A 25,618-nucleotide genomic window follows, 5' to 3' on the forward strand; every position below is an offset into this window, starting at 1 on the left:
GGTCCAAAATACCAGGTGTGACAAGTTATAAGAGCAGGTCCAAAATACATCGAATTACATAAGCTACTTAATTAAGATAAATTTCAACGAGTGAAGAAATAATATTGGGATGGAGTGAAAAACAAAAACTCCATAATTGATCGACCTCGCAAATTAAAGCAATTTTTATGACACATGTCAATTAAAGTTAGAGATGTATATCTATCATATACCAATTGTAAAATTACCACTTATCTTAAAAATTTAAGATAACGAGAATATATAAATTTTATTATTTATTTCATATCTTAACACTCACTCACATGTAAGATAGATTCTTCGTCAATAACTGAATTAAAATATTTAATTAAATATAAAGTCAGGATTCAAACACTTTTGATTGATCACAATTTTCTAAATGAATTAAAAAACTGCAGGAAAAAAAAAAGAAAAGTTAGGTATTATTTGGATAGTGTGATGAGATGAGATGATTTTAAATAAAAATTAAAAGTTAAATAAAATATTATTATAATATTATTTTTTAATATTATTATTATTTTAAAATTTAAAAAAATTAAATTATTTATATATTTTATATAAAAATTTAAAAATAATTATAATAATGAGATGTTATAAAATATTTTCAAATTTACCAGAGGAATAAGGAATTCATTTGGCAGTGAGAGACGTAAATGCATTGGGATTCATCGATAGATAGTCCATGATATATTCATTCACATGCAGATATACGACAACGGACAATCAGACTATCAGTTGCAACTTTAGACTGAACTGCTGACGTCAGTGCTAACAATGATCTCGTCAACGCGTACTCTCAGATCGTACAATTAGGGTTCGTTCATGATCCACGTAATAGAAGTTATACTTGCTACTTGGGGATAGGGGTGGGCTCCGACTCCGACGGAGTCGGAGTTGTCATTTCTGACCTCCGACTCCGACAAAAGTCGGAGTCGAATTTTCCCTCCGACTCCGACTCCGAACATAGTCGGAGTCCGATTCCGATCGGAGGTCGGAGCCCCGAACTCCGATCGGAACTTTGAACGGAGTTTGGAGCTCCGACTCCGAATAAAATTTCCGAACTCCGAACAAAATTTTGTTCTTTTTTTTATTATTATTTAAATTTTATTGTTCAATTTCGTTTCAGATAGTGAGCAACATATATATTTTTTTTAAAAGTGAAACGATCTACAAATATTTGGTTTATTCAAGAGTTCTCAATAATTTAAATATTCGTTCTGATTTTGTTACTGAATTTTGATTATATCTTTAATTTGTATTATGTCCGCCTGAAATTTAGCATTAAAAGTGCTCATGACTCATGAGTTGAAAATTACATAAATTTAAAATTTTATAAAAAAGAATGATGGTACGAATTTCTATAATTCGATTAATTTCAGTTGGATAATAAATTCTAAACGTTTGAGAGAGGATGAATAAGTACTAATAGAAATTATAGAATAAAGAGTACTTATCTCACGTCTTTGCTCGGGATATAACTACATAAATATAACTAATAGTTTAAAAAGTAAATAACATGTATGATGTAGCCATAAGTTATAACAGTCTCATTTATAACGTAATAACAATATGACTATAATTTGAAATATAACTACAATTCGATTAAACACGGATTTCAGTCAAATACTTTTTGTTCTATTGGTCATGCCTGAAATGAAGATAGAAAGTAGCAATCAATAGATGAAAAAAAATTGATAATAAAAAATTGAATACGGTAAAAGAATAATTTTATTCTTACCAAGAAAGGAGGTTCTCCCAACTCCATCCCAACTCTCAAGTAGCGTCCGTTCCAGACTCTCAATCATCGGTAATTATGTTAGGGTTCATAATTAGATCTATAAAATCATAAAAATTAGAAGTTAGAAACATTAAAAATAATTAAATCATCATTTAAAAGCATATAAACTTACCCGATTCAAGCCTATAGCTCTCGGCATCAACGCCAACGGTATCTAGTCCAATAGGCGTTTCACTTATCCAATTCTGTGTGCAAACGAGGGCCTCCACGGTTGACGGTGACAATGAACTCCGATAAGCATCCAACACGCGACCTCCAGTGCTAAATGCCGACTCTGAGGCAACTGTAGTGACAGGAATGGCTAGCACATCTCGGGCCACACGGGAAAGGACTGGATACTTGGTGGAATTAACTTTCCACCAAGTTAATAACTGAAATACATCACTAGGTGCCTCGACAGCTTCCATAAAATATCGTTCAACCTCAGATATACAATGCATAATATTCCTTGTTGACATGAGTTGATGATACTGCTGTATAATACGATTGCCTCTAACCCCTACAGATGGGTCAGTATCACCTGAGGAAACTGTCAATCCTGTCGGCCTCGAATGTGAGGAGCTACCAACTGCGGATGAAGGCTGAGCACTAGTACTGTAGTGATGATATAAGTCATCAACATCACTTTTTAGCAATTTAATAAACTCTGCAGCCTTCACTGCCCCGAGGACGGAATTTACCCAAAATTCTAGAACGGCCAACTTAACTCGGGGGTCAAGGATCACAGCCACAAATAGCAATCTATTTATCTTCTCAATATTCCCCCAATATTTATCATATTTGATCTTCATCCTCGTAGCCATAGCAGATAACAATCCAGCAGAGTCAGTACAACTATTTTCCAACTGGAAGTGAAGCTCCGAGAGCTCGTTAAAAAATGAGTTCGCAGTCGTATATTTGGATCCAGATAGCCGCATGGTTATCTCATAAAAAGTTCTTAAAAATTCAACAAAATAACTCACACTGGTCCAATCATGTGCGTCCGGCGCACCGAGCCCCTGTCCTGCTAGCTCCAACAAAGCATACCTCAGACCCCCATCCTCGACCTCTATCCGCTCGAATGCTTTTTGGTACTTCTGTGCCACATCCAACATCATGTATGTAGAATTCCATCGAGTCGGAACGTCCAAGCACAACATACTAGAACATTCAATCTTCAGATCTTCTGCTATTGCCTTAAACTTGGCAAGCCTTTGAGGGGAACCCCTCACATATTGTACAATGTTGCGGACTCGGGTTATGGAATCATGAACCTCTTTTAATCCCTCAACAACTATGAGGTTAATGATATGAGCACAACATCGAACGTGAATAAACTCGTGGGCCCGAATGATATCATCTCTCACCGTCGTGTTCCGCTTAAACCAATCAATTGCTGTTTCATTCGCACTGGCATTGTCAACTGTAATACACAGCACTTTTCGAATTCCCCAGTCCTTTAAACAATCATCCATCTTCGCCCCAATGGATGCACCTTTATGATCCACAATTTCTTTAAAACCAATAATTTTTTTATGCAAAATCCACTCACTGTCAATGTAGTGTGCTGTGATACACATGTAGCAGACGTTCTGTATGGAAGTCCATGTGTCAGTCGTAAAAGACACTCTCTGGCCAGTGGTAATAAACATCTTCCTCATCTCCTCCTTGTCCTTCGCATGCCTCTTTATACAATCTCGCATCACTGTATACCGTGATGGAATGGGAAATCGTGGCTCAACAAAATTTAGAAACTTTCGAAAGCCTCTTTTCTCGACTGTGGTAAATGGCATCTCATCAGTAATTATCATCTCTGCAAGCATGTCCCTCAACATCTTCTCACTGTATTGAGGGATGACCAATTTCTTAGTCTGTGTACCATCAGTGGCTGTAGAAGTTTGGTAACTGAGGTTGGTCTGATCAGTGGCTTGCAATCCCTTCGCTATCTTATATCGTTGACAACCATTTAGATGTGCTATTAACACACTGGTACCTTGCTTCTTCGAATGGCATCCACAAAGTGATCCACAGTAATGGCATCTTGCTACTGGGTTCGCAATTTCACCAAGAATTTTGGTGAAATGCTCCCATGTCCACGACCTCTTTTTAGAAGGTCGTGGTGGTTGATCTTGCTCAATGGGCATCTCCTCCTCTTCGTTGAACATATCCTCATCCTCTATATCAACTGGGAGTGGGAGTCGACTACTCGCACAAGATGTAGCTGCTCTAGATGTAGCTGCTCTAGATGTAGCTGCCCTAGATGTGGCTCTAGGGGTGGAAGTACCCACCGGTGCAGGAGTTGTAGCATTAGCATCCGCCACATTCCTTTGTGGACGATCATCTCCACTATGTCTAGGATCCATATCACAATCAATGAAGCTGAAAAAATTAAATTAGAAGCAAAAAATTAGTTTAAAAATAAACTAGGCTATTGTATTATACAATAGGACATGTATTATTGTATCATAATATATTATTGTATCGATGTATTATTACATCGAGGTTCGGTTGACTTGCGCTCGACTCAGCGGAACCCATCCAGAGATATTCGCTCGACGTGCGCTCGAGCGGAAACCATCCAGAGAGGTTCGCTCGACGTGCGCTCGAGCGGAACCCATCCAGAGAGGTTCGCTCGAAATGCGCTCGACATGGCGCTCGAGCAGAATCCATCCAGAGAGGTTCGCTCGACGTGCGCTCAACATGGCGCTCGAGCAGAATCCATCCAGAGAGGTTCGCTCGACGTGCGCTCGACGTGACACTCGAGCAAAACCCATCCAGAGAGGTTCGCTCGACGTGCGCTCGACATGGCGCTCGAGCAGAATCCATCCAGAGAGGTTCGCTGTGCGCTCGACGTGACACTCGAGCAAAACCCATCCAGAGAGGTTCGCTCGACGTGCGCTCGACATGGCGCTCGAGCAGAATCCATCCAGAGAGGTTCACTCGACGTACGCTCGACATGGCGCTCGAGCCAATGTTCAATACAACGTGCGCTCGACTTGCGCTCGACACCTCGCTCGAGCGCAAGTCTGCAATACAATGTAAAATTCAGGGTTTTGAGCGCCGTGTTGGGACTATATTGAATATTCAATACAACCAATTCACAAGAATCACAACTGCAGGCTCCAATTCATAAGAGACGTGCTTGAATTAAATTTAGGGCTCATAAATTTTGGGCTCACCGTAGGTGGAAGCTGAGTAGAGGAGCAACGAGGAACGGCGGCACGGAGGAGCAACGACGAACGGCGGCACGCTGGCACTAGGACGGAAGACGCGAGAGAGAATGGATGGTTCAGTCACTGGGAGTCTGGGACGGGAGACGCGAGAGAGAAGGGAGAAGGAAGAAGAAGAAGAACTGGAGAAGGAAGAAGAAGGGGAGGAGAAGGCTTCCTTAGGAAGCCATATGAAACGACGCCGTTCCATATTAAGTGGAACGGTGTCGTTCAATAATTTTTTTTTAAACCCAGCTGTAAAACGACGTCGTTTTACAGCTGGGTTTAAAAAAAAAATTCGGAGTCGGAGTCGGAGCTACATGGAGCTCCGACTCCGACTCCGCTTCCGAATCACTAGTCGGAGTAGTTCCGAATTCTGACTCCGAATTCCGACAACTCCGACTCCGTCGGAGTCGGCGTCGGAGCGGAGGTCGGACGGAGTCGGAATTCTCGAAATTTTGCACACCCCTACTTGCGGACGTGAGTATAAATATCATACAATTATTTTAAAAATTGAATAGATATAAGATTTATATAAAAAAGAAAAAAATTAATAATAAATTATACTTTTTTTTAAAGTAATTACATGACACTTACATACTCAACAATTATATATAATATTATCCAATGAGAAAAACTATGTAATCAGTCTATTTTATGGACACCTAGCGGACGAGTTACAACATGATAGAACACGTCAAAAAATAAATAAGGGCGTTATAAGATGAGATTAGATGAATTGAGATAAAAGTTAAAAGTTGAATAAAATATTGTTTTAGAATATATTTTTTTAATATTATTTTTATTTTAAAATATAAAAAATTAAATTATTTATTTTATTTTTATAAAAATTTTAAAAAATTATAATGATTAGATAAAATGATTGTAGTTGTAAAAACAAACGAGACCTTATCATTTGCATCAAGCGATTGAACTAATCAATGATAAATATTTATTTAGCACATGGAGTTTGAACTTAAAATGTTACAAAATCCATATCATTAAATGTCAAAATACCATATATTACAAACGAAAATTCAGAAAATCTTGATCTGATTTGTTGTTTTTAATCCGATAAATGATCGATACCTCTCTTTTGAGATGTCTCTATACTGGTTGACTAAGGTGGTGGTCCAGAGCAGAATCCGATGCTTTGCTCTCAGAAAATGCAAGCCTTTGATGCTTCGCCCAAGGAAAAAAATGGAACTTAGAAAGGAAAAAAAGAAGAAGAAAAGAATGGCCAATTGCTCAAAGCATATTAGATTAGGAACAATAGCCCATTAGACTTGATTAGTTATTACCTATAGGTAGCATCCCAGGATTCTCATTTTCTTGCTTCTTAGTACGACAACTAAAGAGACCAATAAAAGCTGTTTAAGCTATCATAAAAAATGAAATAAAGTAAAATCATGGTCAGAAGAACATTAATATCACAGCGGCATATTTCCAACTGTGAGTCTGAAATTCGACCATTATTAGTTGAATCTGAATCTGATATGGCGATATACAATATCTAGTAGCATTAGAAAAACTCAACATGGAGAGAGAGAGAGAGCACTGAACTATCCCACAAAATTATTATATATTATAATATAAATGACATAGTACTCACGTCCGGCTACAAGATTGGGAAATGTTAAGGCGGTTTGGATGTATAATTGAGTTGAAATGAATTGAATTATTTATAAATAGTAATGAGTTAAGATTATATCGTAAGTTTTATGGAATCTATTTAAAATGAGTTTAGATGTATTTAGATGTTAAAATAAGTTTAGATATATTTCTGAAAATTTGAAAAAGATTGTGAGTCCAGTATGTAAAAATATGTTAAGTTAAAAAAAATTATAGGTTCTACATGTAAAGAGGTTTTGAATTGAGATGAGTTTAGTGATTTGAGAGTTGGATGTTTAGATGTTAGACTCAGTTTAAAATTAAACTAAACTAAATTGATATTGATGCAGTCTAACAACCAAACGGGACCCAAATCAATCCATAGCATACATTGATTGGGCATTTTATGGTTTTTTTTTTAATATTTAAAAAAAAAAAACAAAAAACAAAATATGTAATCGATGCACACCATCAGTCCCGTATAGGAATCCTACAAGATTTGATACTACAAAAATTATTTATATAAATACATTTTTTATAAGAAATTTTATTATTTTGTGATCATTTAGGTAAGTATCACGTGTCCGAATTTCGATATTATCTAATGGAAAATGTTAAATGTATTTAAAAAAATTTATAAAATAACTTACTTCTCCACGTGTTAGTTATTAATATGTTAAAAATAATAAAATTTTAAAAGAAAACTAATAAAATAAATTTTATAAGTAAAATTGTAAATATATGTAACACTACTCTTATCTAATATGTTACCAATGGCTGATCATATGCAGAAACAACAAGAATCATCCATGTTCTAGCTTGAGTCTAGAAGATATTCCGTAAAAGTCTTTATTTATTTTTACCTGACCAGGTCATTCGATGAATGTTAATGTCTTCACATGATAAATATTACAACAATTTTCATCAATGTAGACGTTTTCCGCACCAAGAGTTTCATATATAATTATTTGAATGGGGAATTGTTAATTAAGTCGAATTTTCAATTCAAGCATCAAAATGTTGAAAATTGTACTTTTAAATTATGGGGATAGAGATTTTCTTCATACACATCCAACCAACAGATATTGGATTAGTTCTTATCTGTATTTTGTTTCTAATCTTGTTATTATGACTAACCCTATTCAATCAACACTACTTTCAAACCTCTTTAATACTGTTTTCGTTGTCATTGTCATGGTCCCTCTTTAGTGTTTCGTATCGTAACCAATTTTTCCAACGCGTTGAAAGCCCGTTAATTGTGTAACAACTAATATCATCAATTTATTACAACCTCCATTATCAATGCCGTGACATTTTAATTTAGTATATTTACTCAATTAATATCTTAATTTTCACAAAAATACTCATTTAAAAAATTAAAAATTACATCAAGACTAATGCGTTCCATCGTCCTATTAATTAACATTTATATTATGTTTGAACGCTATGACATTTTTCAGAATTATTAAATCTATTCTCAAATATTGCCCAAACTAAAAACACTTTTCAATTTTAAATTTTTTAAATTTATATTTAACCGTTACTTAATCATTGTTCAAAAATAAAAATCAATACAACTTTTACACAATTCTAAACAAAAATAGTTTATAATATTTTTATTCGACTTTTTTTTTTCTCATTTCTTAAAACCTAATAAAATATTTTTACTCAAACTATTTTATTACTATTCACAAAATTATGAGATACAAGTATCCAAATATGCTCTTATTACTCTTTGCACTCAAAACTATCAAAACGGCACATTATATTTTTAATCAAGATAAATAAAATTATAATTATTAAGACAAATGAAAAGGTAGGTGGAATGACAAAATATACTATAATGTACTGACATGGATAACATGAGACACAAAGTATACAACATTGCCGTAGAATACTTACTAGGATATACTTCTTTGTACAGTGGACAGTGCTACAAGGGAGTAGTCCGAGAGAAGTCACCGAGAAGGTCATTTGACCTTTTTTTTTTTTCACACACTTTTTTAATCCTCTTAAATACATATTTTTTAAAAAATTTACAATATTATTAAAAAAAACTTACTTAAGTATTAGATTAAAAAAAAAAGTATCGGGACTCATTATTGGGACACAAAACATTTTTACTATACAAATACAAAATGAGAAATGTTGTTTCTCGTGAGTCACCAAGAGAATAATATGCTCCATCAAGCATATATTTAATAGGGTGGCTCTACAATCATCGTTGGGGTTCTCATTAATGTATTTCATTTATATTTTTTTTCATACGCATTTTTTAATATTTTTAAATATTTAAAAAAAATTTACAATATTATTAAAAAATATTTCTTTAATTATTAAGTAAAAAAAATTAAAAAAAAAAAGATCAACGAAAGCCCAGCGGAAATACTAGCATTTTCGTAATTAACATTTCAATGGTCCAACTGGCATGGGCTGATGATCTTGAGGCACAGAGAGAAAAAGCCGCTCTGTTAAATTCCTTGCAGTCCATTTGAACGAGACAGATAAAAGAACAAAAAATTTGACCAGCTATATCTCATAAAAACCGTTGTCGAAACCTTCTCGATCGTTTGCCAAGTGTCATTGCCTGCCCTCCCTCCCTCCCTCCCTCCTCCTGCATCCCGACAATCAGAATGCTTTTCATTGCGAGAAATGCTTTAGATCCCGAATTCGGGACCGTCCCGAATGGAATTTTTTTTTTTTTATATATTTAGTGATTAAAGAAATATTTTTTAATAATATTATAAATTTTTTTATTTTTTAAAAAATGTTTATGATGATTAAAAAAATACATGAAAAAAATAAATAAATAAATAAAATGTGCTTTTCGGGACAAGTCTTCGAAATGTGTAGTGCTGCTCTTTCATCGCATGATGGGATGAAACTATGACGTTTTGCATCAAGAGAGAGTCAATAATATGCAAGTTTGGAGGATTGTGGTTTCTACAAATTGTCATCAAAACTTCATTCGGTAGCCTAAACAGCAGAAAATTTGAATTTGTATTCTAAACTCTAAACTATTAACCTTCAAATGTTAATCAAGATATAAATTAAAAATATAGATAATTTGGAGAAAAAATAAAAGTTTTTGTAAAAATTTAGGGTGCCATGTAAAAAATGATAGTTGATTATAGGTGGAAAGTGAAACTTCAAAAACATAGTACGGTGAAATTTGGATAGCGAGTTAAGATGAGATAAGTTGAAAGTTAAATAAAATATTGTTAGAATATTTTTTTAATATTATTATTGTTTTAGAATTTGAAAAAGTTGGATTGTTTATTATATTTTACATGAATATTAAAAAAATTGTAATGATTAGATGAGATGAGATAAAATGAGTTGAGATCAACTTTAAAACCAAACGGAACCGGAATAATACATGAGTATGGTTAAATGAAAGGTATTTTTATATTCTCTTTCTGGGTTTTTAGTTTTTTTTTTTTTTAAAAAAAAATTATATTCCAGTTGTAAATTGAGCTTACTACTGACGTCAACAACAGACAGTACTAAGTGGTTTTAGTGGCTAATCTCCCAAGCCAGCCGTCTAAGAATGTACTAGTCGTTTTATATCTGTGAATAGAATCAATGATAGATTAAAAAAAGAAAAACAACCAAATTCTTGTCTTTCAGTAACATACATTTTGCTTGACAACAAATGGGATTGAAGATTAAGCTTGAGACCCACCCCCCTTTTGATACCATCAAATGATTCCCAAATACTCGTGACATCCCAGTTACATCTTCAACTAGTCCAGCTTCCAATATATTATTCTAGGTGGTCATATTATATATAAAATTCATGACAATTGCTTTGATTTTTGTCATCACGCCAACTGTCGTGTCACATTTTAAGTGACTTTTAAGTCTGAAAATTCAATAATGAAATCAATGATGAAAAGTAACACTGTTTTTTAAAAAATAAAAAATAAAAAAAAAATGATTAAATGTTTAAAATATAGCCCTATAAGAATAGTTGCAAGAGATAGGCCACTTTCCATTGTGGTCTAGTTAACGAGTGTAACCATCCATGGCTGATTCACTTTCGATTACAGTTGAGCCCTCCCTCATAGTTGGACTGCCGGTTTGGCACTCTCCTATGGAAGAAGCAAAAGGCAGCCGCTTGCGAGAATCTTCCATTAGGGCTGACACCTCTCCATCTGTGTTCCAAAAGGTAGCCCATTAGAAGGGTAGCCACTAGATAGAACTGATTTTATATCAAGGCGCAAAATAACAATTTGGTATTAACCAAGATTTTCTCTCTTCAATCCCGTGCTTGCTTGACCAGATCGTTTCAGAGATCTTGGGCACGTTCATTCTCATATTTGCAGGCTGCGGGGCTGCTCTTGTCTACAAAATACAAATGCTCACGATTATGGGTATAGCAGTTGTGTGGGGTTTAACTCTAATGGCGCTTATATATGCACTTGCACACGCCTCTGGTGCTCATTTTAATCCTGCAGTTACCATTGACTTTGTTGCTGCCTCTAAATTTCCATGGAAACATGTGAGATACCTTTCGATACTTCTTTTCACGTAACATTTTTCCATGTTTGATGTGTTTTTTTTTTTTTTTTGTCAGCTTGGCCTTTTTCCTGGACCATTGGATGTCAACTAAAAACTTGCCTGCTACTCTAATATAATGTAGGTGCCAATGTATGTCTGTCTCAAGTGTTGGGTGCAGCACTTGCAAGCCTAACCCTCAGAGTATTGTTTCATGGCCAAGACAATACTCGTGCAGCAACGACTCAGTACTCGGATTCAACTACGGACCTGGAAGCCATCGCATGGGAATTCATAATTTCATTTATTCTGATGTTCAACATCTGTGGCGTTGCTTCTGATCACAGAGCAGTACGATGATCTTCTCTGCATCAATTGCTTTACCTGCTCATATTTCACCATGTTGAGTCGTGTTGTCCACCATCTCCCCCCCACCCCTCAAAAAACAAAAAGGAAAAAAAAATAAAATAAAACTTGGAATATTCATCTGTTCACGGACAGATTTGCTCCATTCCGGGATAGTAAAAGTTTTTGAACTGACTCAAATCTTCACTTATGTAACAAGCCTATTGAAAAAAGGCTATAATAACTAGGAAACGAGGGAGCTCCTCCAGAAATGAGAGTAGAGAGAAAAGATAGAAGATGACAAAATTGTCAGAATTCATTAAGCATGCGTAGCAAAGGGTACTGTCCAGCTTAAAAAGGCATCAGCTGGCTAACGGTCAGGAAACAAACAAAATACAATAACACTAAAGCAACAGACCATAAAGGCCAGATTGTCGTAAGGCCAAACGGCCAGAATAAGGAAATACAAAAACATAAAGTAACTGGGCCCCGGGGGAACACACTCCCAGCCCATTAACGAAATTAAGGTGATGAAGCATTGGCCCGGTCCAAGCCTTCTTTGACTCCCAAACGACGCCTTCTGTCAATCCCATTCAACTTTCACTTTGACCGACACTTCTTCTTCTCGAAAATGCCTCTTCTTCCTTCCGAACTCACTCCTGTTCTTCTATGGCTCTTAGATCGGTTTGATCAAGCCGTGTAACAACTGATAAAAACAGAACACAGGCCTCGCCGGAGTTGCAATAGGCGCTACAGTTATGTTTAACATCATAATTGCTGGGTAAATGAATTCCCTCCTAAAGTATTTCATCGTCCTTTTCTTTTCACTGCAATGGTATGTATTTTCCCAATCACACAACTAACTTGTCAGATTGGATTGGCAGGCCAGTCACTGGAGCTTCTATGAACCCTGCAAGGACTATCGGCCCTGCCATTGCCTCTGGTGTTTATGAAAATCTTTGGGTCTTTATTGTAGCCCCTGTTCTAGGAGCCCTGGCTGCTACTTTGGTGTACAGCCTTCTTCGTGTTCCTGAACCAGAAAAATCTGAGAGCTTTAAAGGCATATGCAATCATCTTTATTTACATACTGATCCATAGATGCCTGCCACTTTCAACCAACGTGAAGTTCGGCATGACTCTTGAGTTACAACTCTTAGTGCACAATGAAAAATCCCCTCTTGCATGCTGAATTGCAATTCCTGCTAGGAATTGAGAAATGAAGACAAGGCTTATTCTATTTCTTGGTTTCTTTTGCTAAATGGCCGCCTTTTGTTTGCCAACTACTTTTAAAGCTAGATCAGTCACGAAGTTGTCAAGGCAGAGGACATTTGGTTTACATAAAACATAAAGCAAATATGATATCAGCCTAACTAATAAAATGAGAAAGCACAAGCCTGGTTTATTGGAGAACTACACATCCTTCTTATGACTCAACTCTATTCTCCCCTTACAACATTTACTATACAGCATATATAATACAACAAGAAAGGAGAGTGGCTAGCAGATGAGCTTTCTGCATCAACTTCGAATCTCATAAACTATAAAGTCAGTCAAGTGAAAAGAAAAAGCCGGTGCATGATATATATGGGGATGCTCGTTCAATATCCCATTGGCCAACAGGCTGTGCATGATACTCATCTCCACCTCTGAACTACTACTCGTGTGTGTGTGTGTGTTCTACCTGTTGAGAAAAGAATCATTTAGAGAAATTTGAGAAACTTCTTTCGGAAATATTGAGAAAACACGATTTTGATCTCATTAACACTTTTTTTTTTTTTTGCATGATGACCTTACAGAAACTTCAGTATATGAGAGTAGCTGAACCAATTACATGTTGGCATCCACTTTCTCAAACTGATTAGCCAAAAGGAAGAATTGTTCAAACAAGAAAACCCAAAGCACAATCTGTTTATCGCTACCATGTTCAAAATGGAAATGAAAATTGTATTTGATAATACAAACGCTTCAAAAGCTCTTACCCGGTTTGAGATAGCCGTCTCCAATTAACTATTTGGTGAGACTGAGGATGCCTCTGCAAGTACGATGAACTATTTCCCATGCCATTTTCATCACCCACAAACTGCTCTGAGTAGCTAGAAGTTGAAGGAGACCAAACTGGAACAACACCTCCATCCCTTTCTCGCTTACTACTACTAGAAGATTCTGCTGTGGAAGCTTCAGAAGCACTCTGGAACACTATTGAAGGATCAAATTGCGCCAGATTGTCTCTTCGAACGGTCTGAAGAACCACTTGGTTTAACGAGTTCCTCATTGCTTCTTGATTTACATTTACATTTGTTGGCACTTGACCTCTGATATCTACGGCCACTCGAAGATCTGAAGAAGGTTCTTCCTCTTCCACTCTCACCAAAGAAGAAGTCATGCTTGGAACCATCTGATCCTCGTAGCGGTGAACTGTAGCATGGGGGCTGCTTCTCACTGGCTCATGATTTTCCTCCATAAGTATATCTTGAGGAAAGGCAATTGGGGCAGAATCAGTGGAGTCACCAAGCCCTTCCTCGGTTCCATTTTCAATTGCAGCTCTTGAGGCTGCTTCTTGCCGCCACATCTCCAATAGTGCTTCTTGCAATCTGGCTTTTGCTGCATCTATCTGTACAATGGGAAGAGGATAATTTGAACCCAGCTCAATTCCAGCGGCTTCAAGGACGGATTCTGGTGCATTCCATGGGTGGTGTATCCATTCAGTTGGTAGCCTGGCTAGTTCAGGAAGCCAACGTCGTACATATTCTCCATTAGTATCGAACTTGTAACCCTGAAACTGTAATTAAATCACAACTTAGTTGAAACATTTCCTTAAGTCTATCATCCACAAGCAGCTCTGCTGCTAATGGTAATGCACAAGTCAATGTCAATGTCAAAGTTGAATGATTGTATTCTCAGAGTTCGATATTCCTTACACTTTCAAAAAGGAGATCATTTTGAAAAGTAGATTAGAGGTCACAGAGAAATCAAAGTTGTTGGAACCTCGTGTAATAAGAAATATTCGAGAATAGATGAGTAAATGACAAATTGCTTGGATTTAAGTATACTTTTGAACAAAACCAAGATGGCCACAACTGTTAACTACATCAGTCCGCACCTGTGGATTATCTATCCGGTCAAGCTCACGGCCATCGGGGAGAGTACCAGATATATACTGCCATCCAAGAGCGTCACTCTCAAGATCTGCATCTAAGAGTGTATCCCAGAAATACTTCATTCCCCATCTCCAAGGAAGTTGAAGAACCTTCACAAAGAAACTAGAAACCACCACTCGTATCCGATCATGCAACCATCCAGTGGCCCATAACTCTCTCATCCCAGCATCCACCAATGGATAGCCAGTTCTACCTTGTCTCCAAGCTTTAAAGTAACCTTCATTCACAACCCAAGGGAAGTACTTGAGGTGCACAAGAAGTGGCCTTTCATGACTGTACGGATGGTTAAAACTCAAGTATCTTGAATATTCTCTAAGTCCAATAGATTTCAGAAATAAGTTGACACTTTCTTCACCAGCCTTGTTTCCTACATTGGCCCAGAGAACCTGCTTGATACGGACAAGATGAAACACTTTCCGTACACTCACCTCCCCAAAATGCAAGTGGGGAGAGAGAAATGAGGTTGTGATGCTATCGGCTTTCCTGCGATTTTTAGAATACTCAATTAATGGTCCATTGATGAATATAGTCAAAGCCTTATCAGCATTGCTCCACCCTGGTGACCATGCTCGAGCAAGAAGTGCATTGCTTCCCTTCTCTGAGTCGTCTTCAAATGCTAATGCATGTGATGGGCACCTTGATACATCACCTGAGAAGAAGCATATTAACATAGTCATGTTAGCCAGCATGGGTGGGTTGCTACATTTTGAGATTTTCTCCATTGACATTATGTAGGCTAAGCTGCTTTTGTAACTAAAAGATACAAACGTGATAAAGTATTGATCTTAGGGAAGACACTCTAATAAAATTCTTTTGCCTGCTTTTCTTCTTTCTTTTCCTATACTTTATGTGGAGTTTCAATCATCCTCAAGCTCTGTCACAGAAGCTATTTAGCGTTGTGACAATAAGATAGATAGGACGTAATTGCAAACATTTTAATAATATAGAGATTTGATTTTGAAAAAAACAAAATTAGGGACCCCATTTGTACATGATATAAACTTCAAAAGAAACCATATATCAGTTTGCCCTAAAGCCTTTTGGGAGCTTTAAAACTAATTAGTTAGACTCTTACCGATGTTTGTAATACTCTCTCAATAACTTTTTAGTTAGAATTAAGAGCCGGCCTTAATATTTTGAATAAACACACTATACAATCCATTGTTAACCTATAAAGGATCCCATCCTCATAAACAGCATGTAGAGGAAAGTTCAGGAAAAGATTTGAAAGAACCATATTGACCTGAAATTATCTTCTTAGGTGGGAGAAGTGGTGCCTCCGGATCATAAGGCATGCTAAGGCATCTTTCCCAAAAGGAGGCGAAAGTTGTGAAGGGGCGGCCATGGGCATCCTTAACATCCCACGGTTCATACAGCAAATCCGAATTGAAGGAGTGTACAGCTATCCCTTGTGCACTTAAAACCTCCTTTGCCCGGTGATCTCTAACAAGTGACAAAGGATCTGAATTTTGAAAAGCAGAAAGTAGCCAGTAAATATTAAACGAAAAAGCTACTATAGTTGACTGAACGACATAATTAATCAGATACTCGAGTTTATAAGAAGATAATGACTAGAATACCTTTTAGCAGAATAGAGAAACCTTTTTTCCCTTTTCAATTAATCGAGGGAACTTTTGATACTCAAAATTTAGTTATGAAAGATGAATGGATATAAAAGAAACTGATTAATCTAGCCGATCACAGAAAATAATAATCTTTGAATTTCTAATCTTGGAAGCTATCAAACGTATAAACAAAAAGTTACTTAATTTGATCATCCAAAAAGAACATGTTTCCATATAGAAAGAAAAAAATAAATACAAATTAAAGAAAAGAACGAGAATATTTAATACTAGCAATATAGGGTAACATTTGGGGAGACGAAACAGAAGAGAAAAAGAGTTGAAAACAGACCATATAAGTGGTTGAAGAAGAGTTGAGTAGCACCAGTGGACTTGACAACCTCGAGTAGAGAAGAAATGGAGTCGGTGGATTTCTTGGTGACGAGAGAAGTGCCAAGGCTTCTCAAAGAGGAATCAAGGTGAGCCAGACTGTGCTTAAGCCACCACCTGGAGACCCTGCCTGGGTAGTAGTGACCTTCCTCCTCAGGTGCCCATATGAACACTGCAACCACAGCACCTGCTCTCACTCCAGCACTCAGTGCCGGGTTATCCTCTACTCTCAGATCTCTTCTGAACCAGACTATGCTACACCCGCCACCTGACATCTCCCCCTTCCCCCCCCCCCCCCCCCCCCCCCCCCCCCCCCCCCCCCCCCCCCCCCCCCCCTCTCTCTCTCTCTCTCTCTCTCTCTGTTTGAGCTCACCAGGGTATTGGAATTAATCCTTATCTTTTGCTTTTTCCCTATAGTTTTTGGTATTATGAAGAGGGAATTTTAGGCCATGAGCAAGAATAAAGCTCAGTTCATTTTAGGGTGGATGGGTTGTGTACTTTGGCTTTTACTTGTGTTCCTGATATGATCATATTACTCTGTTACAGTATAATTTCTGTTTATTCATTTTCCCAATTTGTCGGGTGAGTGCCCTTTTTAGTCCTTTTAAGACCAGTTGCAACCAAAAGGCTCTTTGTGAGAGAGAGATTTGATTGGAGAAAGTGTGCAGACGAGATTGGGTAGTGGGGATACGAATTGATTGGCAAATTGCAGCCAATCAATTTTTTTCATTTTGTTCTTTTTTTCATTTTTTTTTGTTTTTTTTTGAATGTTTTTTCTTATCCTATGCAACAACAAATCTCACCCACCTCTCTAGTTCCTTCTCTTTGGCAGGGTGGAAATTTGTAAATTGAAAGCTATATAGATCCTTCTCTTATGCATTATCTTCTCGTCGGTCTGTATTTTGAAGCCATGAGGGCGCTCGTAATCATTTTATCACTGCAGCACCTATTAAATAAATCTCCTATTGTCGAATAATGTTTCTGTTTTTTTATGTAGAAATGACATGTTTGGTCTTTAATATTAGTCATCCACCTCAACCTGTTTTTCATTTTCTTCCTTTTCTTCTTTTATCTTCTTTTCTTTTGCTTGCACCTGATTTCAGTATTATTTTGCTTTTGTTTTCAATAACGTTACTTATCATTCTAATTACTATTATCCTCTTATTATTTTATGATATAATATTAAATAATTAAAAATTATTTATTCTATCTCATTTATAAATTTATCATTTAATATTATATTATATAATAATAATAAAATAAATGATGAATAAATTTGTTTCATTTTACGTTATTTTAAACTTGGGTTTGCTCGATATTAGAAGGAGACAGGATCCGTGGAAGAGATAAGCATGCTGACTAATTGGATTTGGCCTTTTTCCATTGAGGTGGGCCTCTTCTGCTTTTGTTTGGGGCTCTTCATGTTGCCAAGATTCCTTTTATATGTCACTGTTAGGATGATTTATGATGGGGCTCTTGTCCCTCCCCCTGCTCTGACAAGCCGTACTGTTATCGTTCAAGATTTTCTGACATCAATTAATATAATTTTTAAAAAAAATAATTAATTTAATTATAAAATTATTTTTATTATAAAATAAATTCAATAAATTTTATTGCTGCTTTTTTATTTCTAAAATAACTTTGCATCAAAATTGAGAACGAAGATGCGAAAACATAATGTGATATTTGTAACAAAAAAAAAAAAACAAAACGGTACATGATTCTAACTTTGATCCCAAATATCAACTTGGTCAAAGGACAAATTTTTAGTGCTTGGTATCAGAGTCTGAATCGTTCACGGTAATCAATTATCTTAACATCGTGACATGGTTCATTTAGACAGTGAGATAAAATAATTTTAAATGAATTAAATAAAATATTATTATTATTTTACAATTTAAAAAATAGTCACTATTTAGTGGCCTGTATTTTCTAATCAAGTAGATAATAAATAAATAAATTGGTCAGTTTTCTATAAGTATTTTACTAGAATAATCTGGTGATTTCAAAACTATCCATTATTTCGTAAGCATAAATTATGAAAAATGACATTCAGCATCTCGTAGGAACTAGGAATTGATTTGGATAATGAGTTAATCACTTGATATGAGAGTTAAAAGTTAAATAAAATATTGTTAAAATATAATTTTTATTTTAAGATTTAAAAAAATTAAATTGTTTATTATATTTTATTTGAAAAATTGAAAAAATTATAATGATTGGATGAGATCAATTGTGATAGTTTTTTAATCCAAATTGTAATGATTAGATGTGGAGATTTGGATAGTGAGTTGAATTGAGATGAAATGATATCAGAGTTGAAAGTTGAATAAAATATTATTTTTATTTTAAGATTTGAAAAAGATAAATTATTTATTATATTTTGTTTCAAAGTTTGAAAAAATCATAATGATTAGATGAGATAAAATAAGATTAGTTGAGATGATTTTTTAATCCAAACAAGAAGGAAGCTCATTTCTCCCCCTAACACTGTTGCTTTTAATTGTTTGTGTTAATAAAATGATACAACATATGTATTGGACATAACAAACACCATCTAGTACTAATGTTTTCCAAAATCAATTACTAAGAAAATGACAACGGACCAAACATATCAACAGGAGGATATTCTAGATATTATCCGTACAAAATGACTCTAGATAGCATGCAAGTGTATTAAATGTTCTAGTTCTATGTTTTAGATGGTGATGGATGGGAAGCCGTACTTTAGAAGTTATAAAAATTCTAATTATTTTTACGTACTCATTTATGTATTTTTTGTATATTTAATGTGATTGATTACATATTTTTTTGATATAAAATAACTATTAACTATTTTATTCAATTATATTAATAAATTACATAAAAAGTACACAAAATTGAAAGTAGGAGAACTGAGTTAAGGTTGCATGCCGAAGCTGGAGGATCTTAAATTAAATTAAATGACTGGTATAATAACCTGTGCCCCCCCGTATGTACTTCTGGTCCAAAACCACTGAGCTCGACAAGGCAGGGCCCGTTTTCCTGCAAAGAAACCGACGTGTAAGCCTTATTATTCAATGGGCAATGCTACTTTGCGGCCAGCATTTATCGCTGGCCGTGCTGCTCGGTCTGATTTTATTTTTCATATTTTTATTTTTTAAAAAATTAAAAAAATATATCAATATACTTAAAATCAATTCTTTAATCACGTAAAAAATAATAATAAAAAAATAAAAAATACCAGCGGTCAAAACAAGTGAACAAATCAATTGGGCAAAAAAATTTTTCCCTTATTCAATATCTTGATTACGGCTTTGTTTGAAATAGATTTCATTTTAAAATTTTTATCTTATCTTATCATATATTATTTTTAAATATAATTCAAATACAAATATTTTCAAACTAATTATTATAATTTTTTCAAATTAATCATTACAACTTTCTTAAATTTTCAAACAAAAAATAAAAAATAATTCAATTTTTTTTAAATCTACAAACAAAAATAATATTATAAAACTATCAAGGATAGCCGGCCCTAGTTTTAGAAAGAGAAACTCCTCATTCTCTCTAGAAACCACCACCAAATCAAAACCTGTGCAGAGGAGAGAGGAGCTTCGGCTCCTGCCTCCCTCCTCCCTCATTCATCCCTCTCCCATCTCCTATCTAGTTTTCTTCCCACAATTTTTTTGGTTCTTTTTTCAGGGCTAAGTATGGCAGAAGGCCGATCTAATGCTCTCTAGCATCTGACGACAACCACGTGCCCTACTGTAGGTTTCTCAAGGTGCCGATCCTTCAGTGAAATATGAAAAATTTCACTGAACGATGCTGCAGGTGAGACACATGCGTGGTCCAAAGTGGGCACATGAAATCCACGCGCCACCGCTAAGGGTGCTCTTCTGCCGCCACATGTGGCTTTTCTGTGTCCAGGGCTACCGGTTATTTTAGACTTGACTGATTGTCATACTCCTAGGGTGACATGTGGCTCTCACGGGCATCACAGTCACTTTGTTTGTCTTTTTTTTTCTCCAAAATTAAAAATGCGGTACTATGTCTTTTCAATATGGAATTCATTTTTTTTTTCATGTATCTTTAATTTCTGTTATGTATTTTATTTTAGAAAAATAAAAACAAAAAATACACAGTCTCTTGGACTTTTGTTCATAGAGTGTGTCTTTCACTCCATCTTAGACAGAGTATGGGGTTTGTAAACTCTGTCTTGGACAGAGTTGTGCTGTCTCTCAGATGGCGGTCTATATAGGTTTGCAGTATGAACTAGACCATATCAGTCACAGTTGTGTATTAGGAAGCTATTAATGTTGTAGTTGGCTTGTTATGTATGTTTCAGGTCAAAGTTGTAATATCCATTATTAATGCATGCAGTATGTCTTATAAAAATATATATATATAACTATATTCTAATAATATTTCAACTTTATAATAGTTTTTTATTTAAATTTTTCTCTCTTTTCTCAAAACTCAAAAAATACTCAACTCAAATTATTAGACAATTATTCACAAATTATCTTATTATTATTTACAAAATTTTCATCTCATTTTATTCTCCCAACGAGCCCAATAAGTAAGAGATATAGATATATGTATGTCTCTAATTAATGTCGTCAAATTATTGAGTTTGAGATTTCGAGATTTTCTATTGGTCTAGCAGTGGAGATTGAATCTGGTTTTATTCAGATCATATATATGAATCATATCTATAAATGCAGGGTTGTGAAGTGAAGATCGAGTTAAAGCAGCAAACTTCTATCATAGATGATCAGGAAATCATTGATTGTTTGGCACCTTTTCCAAAAGAAAAAATATTCATTGACCTGAGGACGCTGTGTGTGTGCAGAAGCTGCCCAATTCGGATGACAATCCGTAGAATCCTAGAGCCATTATAAAAGAGTCTCTAACTATTGCATGTCTAAAACTAATTTTTTAAAAAATTATTACAGTTATAAAAAAAATTTATAAAAATAAATTTATAAACTGATATAGTTTTGATATAATATATTAAATTTATTTTAAAATAAAATTAATTTTATAATTTAACATACCATATTATGAAGTTATATTAATTTATAAATTTATTTTTATAGAATCTATTTATACCTAAAATATTTTCTAATTTTTGAAGTTTTAAGTTGTAGACAACAAAAAAATAGAGAAGGTAAAGAAGAAAGATAGAATTAAAGATCTAACAAAAAAAGATATAGGATATATACTCATAATTTTGGATTTCAAGTTCATAAAATGCACGTACATGTACGTTGACTTCTAAAAAGAGTTTAGGGTTCCGAAATCGGCGTACCAACAGATGTAGTAGCAAGATTCGTCCTTTTTCTGACAACGTACCGTGCTGTCCAGAAACTCGTTGACATTTTTTACGAAGAAGGAGAACATGGTTAATTAGACGAAAGTACTGAGAAGCAAGAAAAATTGTAATTATCATTTTTATATCAAAAATTTTATATGAAGATTTTTACATAATTATTTTTATATATTTTATTTATATGATTGACTGTATTATTTTTTTTAATATAAAATATCTATTGTGATTAATCACAATAGTAGAATGTAGAACGAATACGTAAAAATAATTATATATAATATAATTTTTTTTATATTACACACTATATTTTTATTTTTTTTATTTTTTTCTTATCAAATATTTAGTGTGTGAATGATGAGTAGAATAATTTGTTTAATTAATAATAAAATAAATATAAATATAATGTATAATATAATGATGATGAGTGGAATGACCATGCTCAAAATTATTGCTAGTTTTTTTAATGTGTAAAAATATTACATTTGTGTGTGTTTTCTTATAATATTTAAAAGAACACAGAATTAAAGTCAAATGTACTAGAGCAACACTTGAGGGGACTTATTAGCAGCTGCAGCACCAAACTAAATGTAGGCACATGTGATCGTGTGGGTGTGGTCCGTCTGCTTCTGTTTGTAAGCAGGCATAGCATAATGCAGCTGCCACTGCATTAATAATTTTCCATGGGACTCGAGGTCCCCTGTTATTATCAACCACCAAACAACACTTTCAATTTGTGTTCAACCAAGCAACCATCCCCCCGTAAACCGCCCATTTAAAAAACAAAAGAAAAATATTCATCATCTTCATAAATCACTTCTTTTTTCAAGAAAAAACATGGTACATTCATTAAAAATGGACATCACAAATTGGACTTGAAAAATATATTATAAGCCAACTACAACATTAATAACTCTTCAGTACACATCCGTAACTGATATGGTCTAGTCCAAAGCTGCAAACTTCTACAGATCTAAAATCTGAGAGACAACACAACTCTACCTAAGATAGAGTTAATCAAATCCCATACTCCATCTAAGACGGAGTGGAGTAAACCAAACCTCACACTTCATTCAAGACAGAGTTGAAGACACACTCTACAGACCAACGTCCAAGAGACTGTATTTTTTTATTTTTATTTTTCTAAAAAATAAAATAAATTACAAAAGTTTTTTTTTTTTTTTGTTAAAAAAACTGAGAAATAATGGATTACATATTGGAAATATATAAATCCACATTTTTAACCTTGGAGGAAAAAGACAAACAAATAGCAGTTGTGATGGAGCGTGAGAGCTATGTGCCACCCTGGGTATATGGCAGACAGTCAGATCTGGAGTAGCCGGTGGTCCTTGACCCATAAAGGCTGCGCGTGGTGGCAGAATGACACCCTAGGTGATGGCGCGTGGAGTACACAAGCTCTCCGCTCTATTCGGCAAAACTCTTCGCCAGTCTGAAAGAATTGGCGTCTTAGGAAGCCTGTGGTGGAGTGCGTGGTGGTCGCCGGACGCCAAAGATCAACATATCAGTCTTCCTCCATACTTCGTCCAGAAAAAATACCCAAAAATAAAAAAATAAAAGGAGAAAACTAGAGATAAGAAAAATGAGAGGTCAGGGAGGGAGGAGGGAGGCTTCACTACACCGAGGGGATTTCTAGAGAGAAGGAGAGTCTCGTGTGTTTTCTACAGTAAAAGGGATGACAAAAATATTTCGACTTTATTATGGAAGTGGAAATTAGGATGGTTTTTTACTCTCGTGTGCTTTCAGGACACAGATCGGATGAAAAAGCTCCAGCTTCGTTAATAAAATCAAGGTTGGACGTTGTTGAGATCTCAATTAAGGATTAAAGTGGCAAGTATTGAAAAGTAAGGCTCCGTTTGGATGCGAGTATGTTATGATCATGAAAGTTAAAAATTTAAATAAATTAATATCCAACAGTCTTTAATAATTGATATAAAAACAAAGACAACATCATAAGTTCAAATTACGGAGGCCCATATGGGCACAACGTAAAATTATTTAATACTGATAGAGGAGTGAAGCCAATATTTTGAATATCGTACCGGATGTTGTACCGGTCAAAGTATTGAAATAAAATATTTCGATACGGTACCGTTTCGTGTACCGTTTCGAGATAGTCGATATATGAATAAATTATATATATAAATATAAAAAATGAGTAGTACTACACTTACCGAAAAAACATCCCGAATTTACTTCTCGAACAGCATATTTTCTTTTCTTTTATTTTCTTTTTTTTTTCATATATTTTTTTAATCATCGTAAACATTTTTAAAAAAATAAAAAAATTCACAACATCATTAAAAAACACTTTCTTAATCACTAAGCAAAAAGAAAAAAGAAAAAAAACCTCATTCGGGACACTTTTTGTGTCCTGAATTCGAGAGATTTAGCATTTCTCTAAAAAAATTATATTCCAAAATAATAGTCTATATATGAATAAATTATATATAAATACATATATAAATTATAAATAGCCTAGTCTAAATTATGGGTAAAAAAAATAAGCTTGTAGTTTGAAAAAATGAAAAAAAAAATTAAAGGCCGAAATATCGACCGGTACAGGTCGAAATATAGGCCAGTACAGCTGGTATTTGGGCCGGTACAAAATATATATGATACCTATACCGGCCTAGTAACCGGAACGGTAAATACTGACAGTATTGGCCGGTACAGTACGAGATTAAAAACAGTGAGTGAAGCTGCCAAAAGGAAAAAACCTATCTCCATGTTAGTGTTAATATAGTGTGCCGCTGTGAACGTTGGATTAAAAAACGTAGTGAAATATTATGATCCTGCGGATTAAAGGTTTCACTAAATTAATATTCAATAATTCTAGAACTTTTGTATTAATGGTTGGATCTTAAATAGAGTATCGCAGATCAACTGTGAATAGTAATGAAATAGTAATAAATAATTTGTGAATAGTTTATGAATAATAGTTAACTCGTAGAAAATAATAATAAAATAGTCTGAGAATAATTATATTCTCAAACATAACCTAAGAATTTTTGTGTCAAATGAGGATTTTTAAATTTTTTGTGGAGCCAGTTTTCCCAAGGAGGAGAAGCTAAATACGCCATTATAATTAATTAAACGATCATTGGCAAAGTTTTCCCAACACGTGGGTTAGAAAATGTTCGAGGGTATCAATTCTGGGGCCGCGCCATCTTTGTTAAGAGAAATGTTATCTTTCTTTTTAATTTAATTTAATTTATTCTATCTCTAATCACACCTATAAATGATACATTTTATGTTACTGTAATTATTTATTTAATTGATAGATGAAATCACTTAAAATGTATCATATAAATAAATATAATGAAGAATGACAACGTATAAGATAAAGATAAACATTGGTCATTTATTTTAAAAGAAAAAAAAAAAAACTTTTTCCTTCAGCCAATACAACAAGCAGTTAATGGTGAAAGGGGGAAAAATGGGTGAGTTCTAGGAATGGTGCGGTCACTAGGCTAATCCGGTTCCGTTCGACATATGCAGGCTTCAGGGGCCTGATTTACAGGCCCAAATTTTCGGACCGGACTCGGACCGAAACCTAATTTGCTACAGAGTTGAACTCATTTGGGTCAGTCCAAAAGAGTTCAGAGCCGTTGTCTGTTTAGACCAACTAGTATTCAACCGTAGGCCTTTTGTAAGGGCTATTTCAACCGATTAAGCCCAATAATTATGGGGTATTTAAAAAAAAAAACACTAAGGAT

The 25,618-nt window shown here is 34.7% G+C and overlaps 1 protein-coding gene and 1 pseudogene across 1 annotated transcript; one reads left to right on the forward strand and one right to left on the reverse strand.

Moving 5' to 3' along the window:
- Positions 1–10,642: 10,642 nt before the first annotated feature.
- LOC121261356 lies at positions 10,643–12,558 on the forward strand (annotated as a pseudogene).
- An 821-nt stretch (positions 12,559–13,379) lies between these two features.
- LOC121260687 (cryptochrome-1-like) lies at positions 13,380–16,845 on the reverse strand. The gene is made up of 4 exons (XM_041162644.1): positions 16,533–16,845; positions 15,862–16,080; positions 14,561–15,267; positions 13,380–14,239 (listed from the first exon to the last, which is right to left on the reverse strand). Exons 1-4 carry the CDS (start codon positions 16,843–16,845, stop codon positions 13,436–13,438), a joined length of 2,043 nt encoding a protein of 680 aa, XP_041018578.1. The 3' UTR covers positions 13,380–13,435.
- Positions 16,846–25,618: the final 8,773 nt, after the last annotated feature.

This window comes from Juglans microcarpa x Juglans regia, chromosome 4D (assembly GCF_004785595.1).
Source record: "Juglans microcarpa x Juglans regia isolate MS1-56 chromosome 4D, Jm3101_v1.0, whole genome shotgun sequence".
NCBI lineage: Eukaryota > Viridiplantae > Streptophyta > Magnoliopsida > Fagales > Juglandaceae > Juglans > Juglans microcarpa x Juglans regia.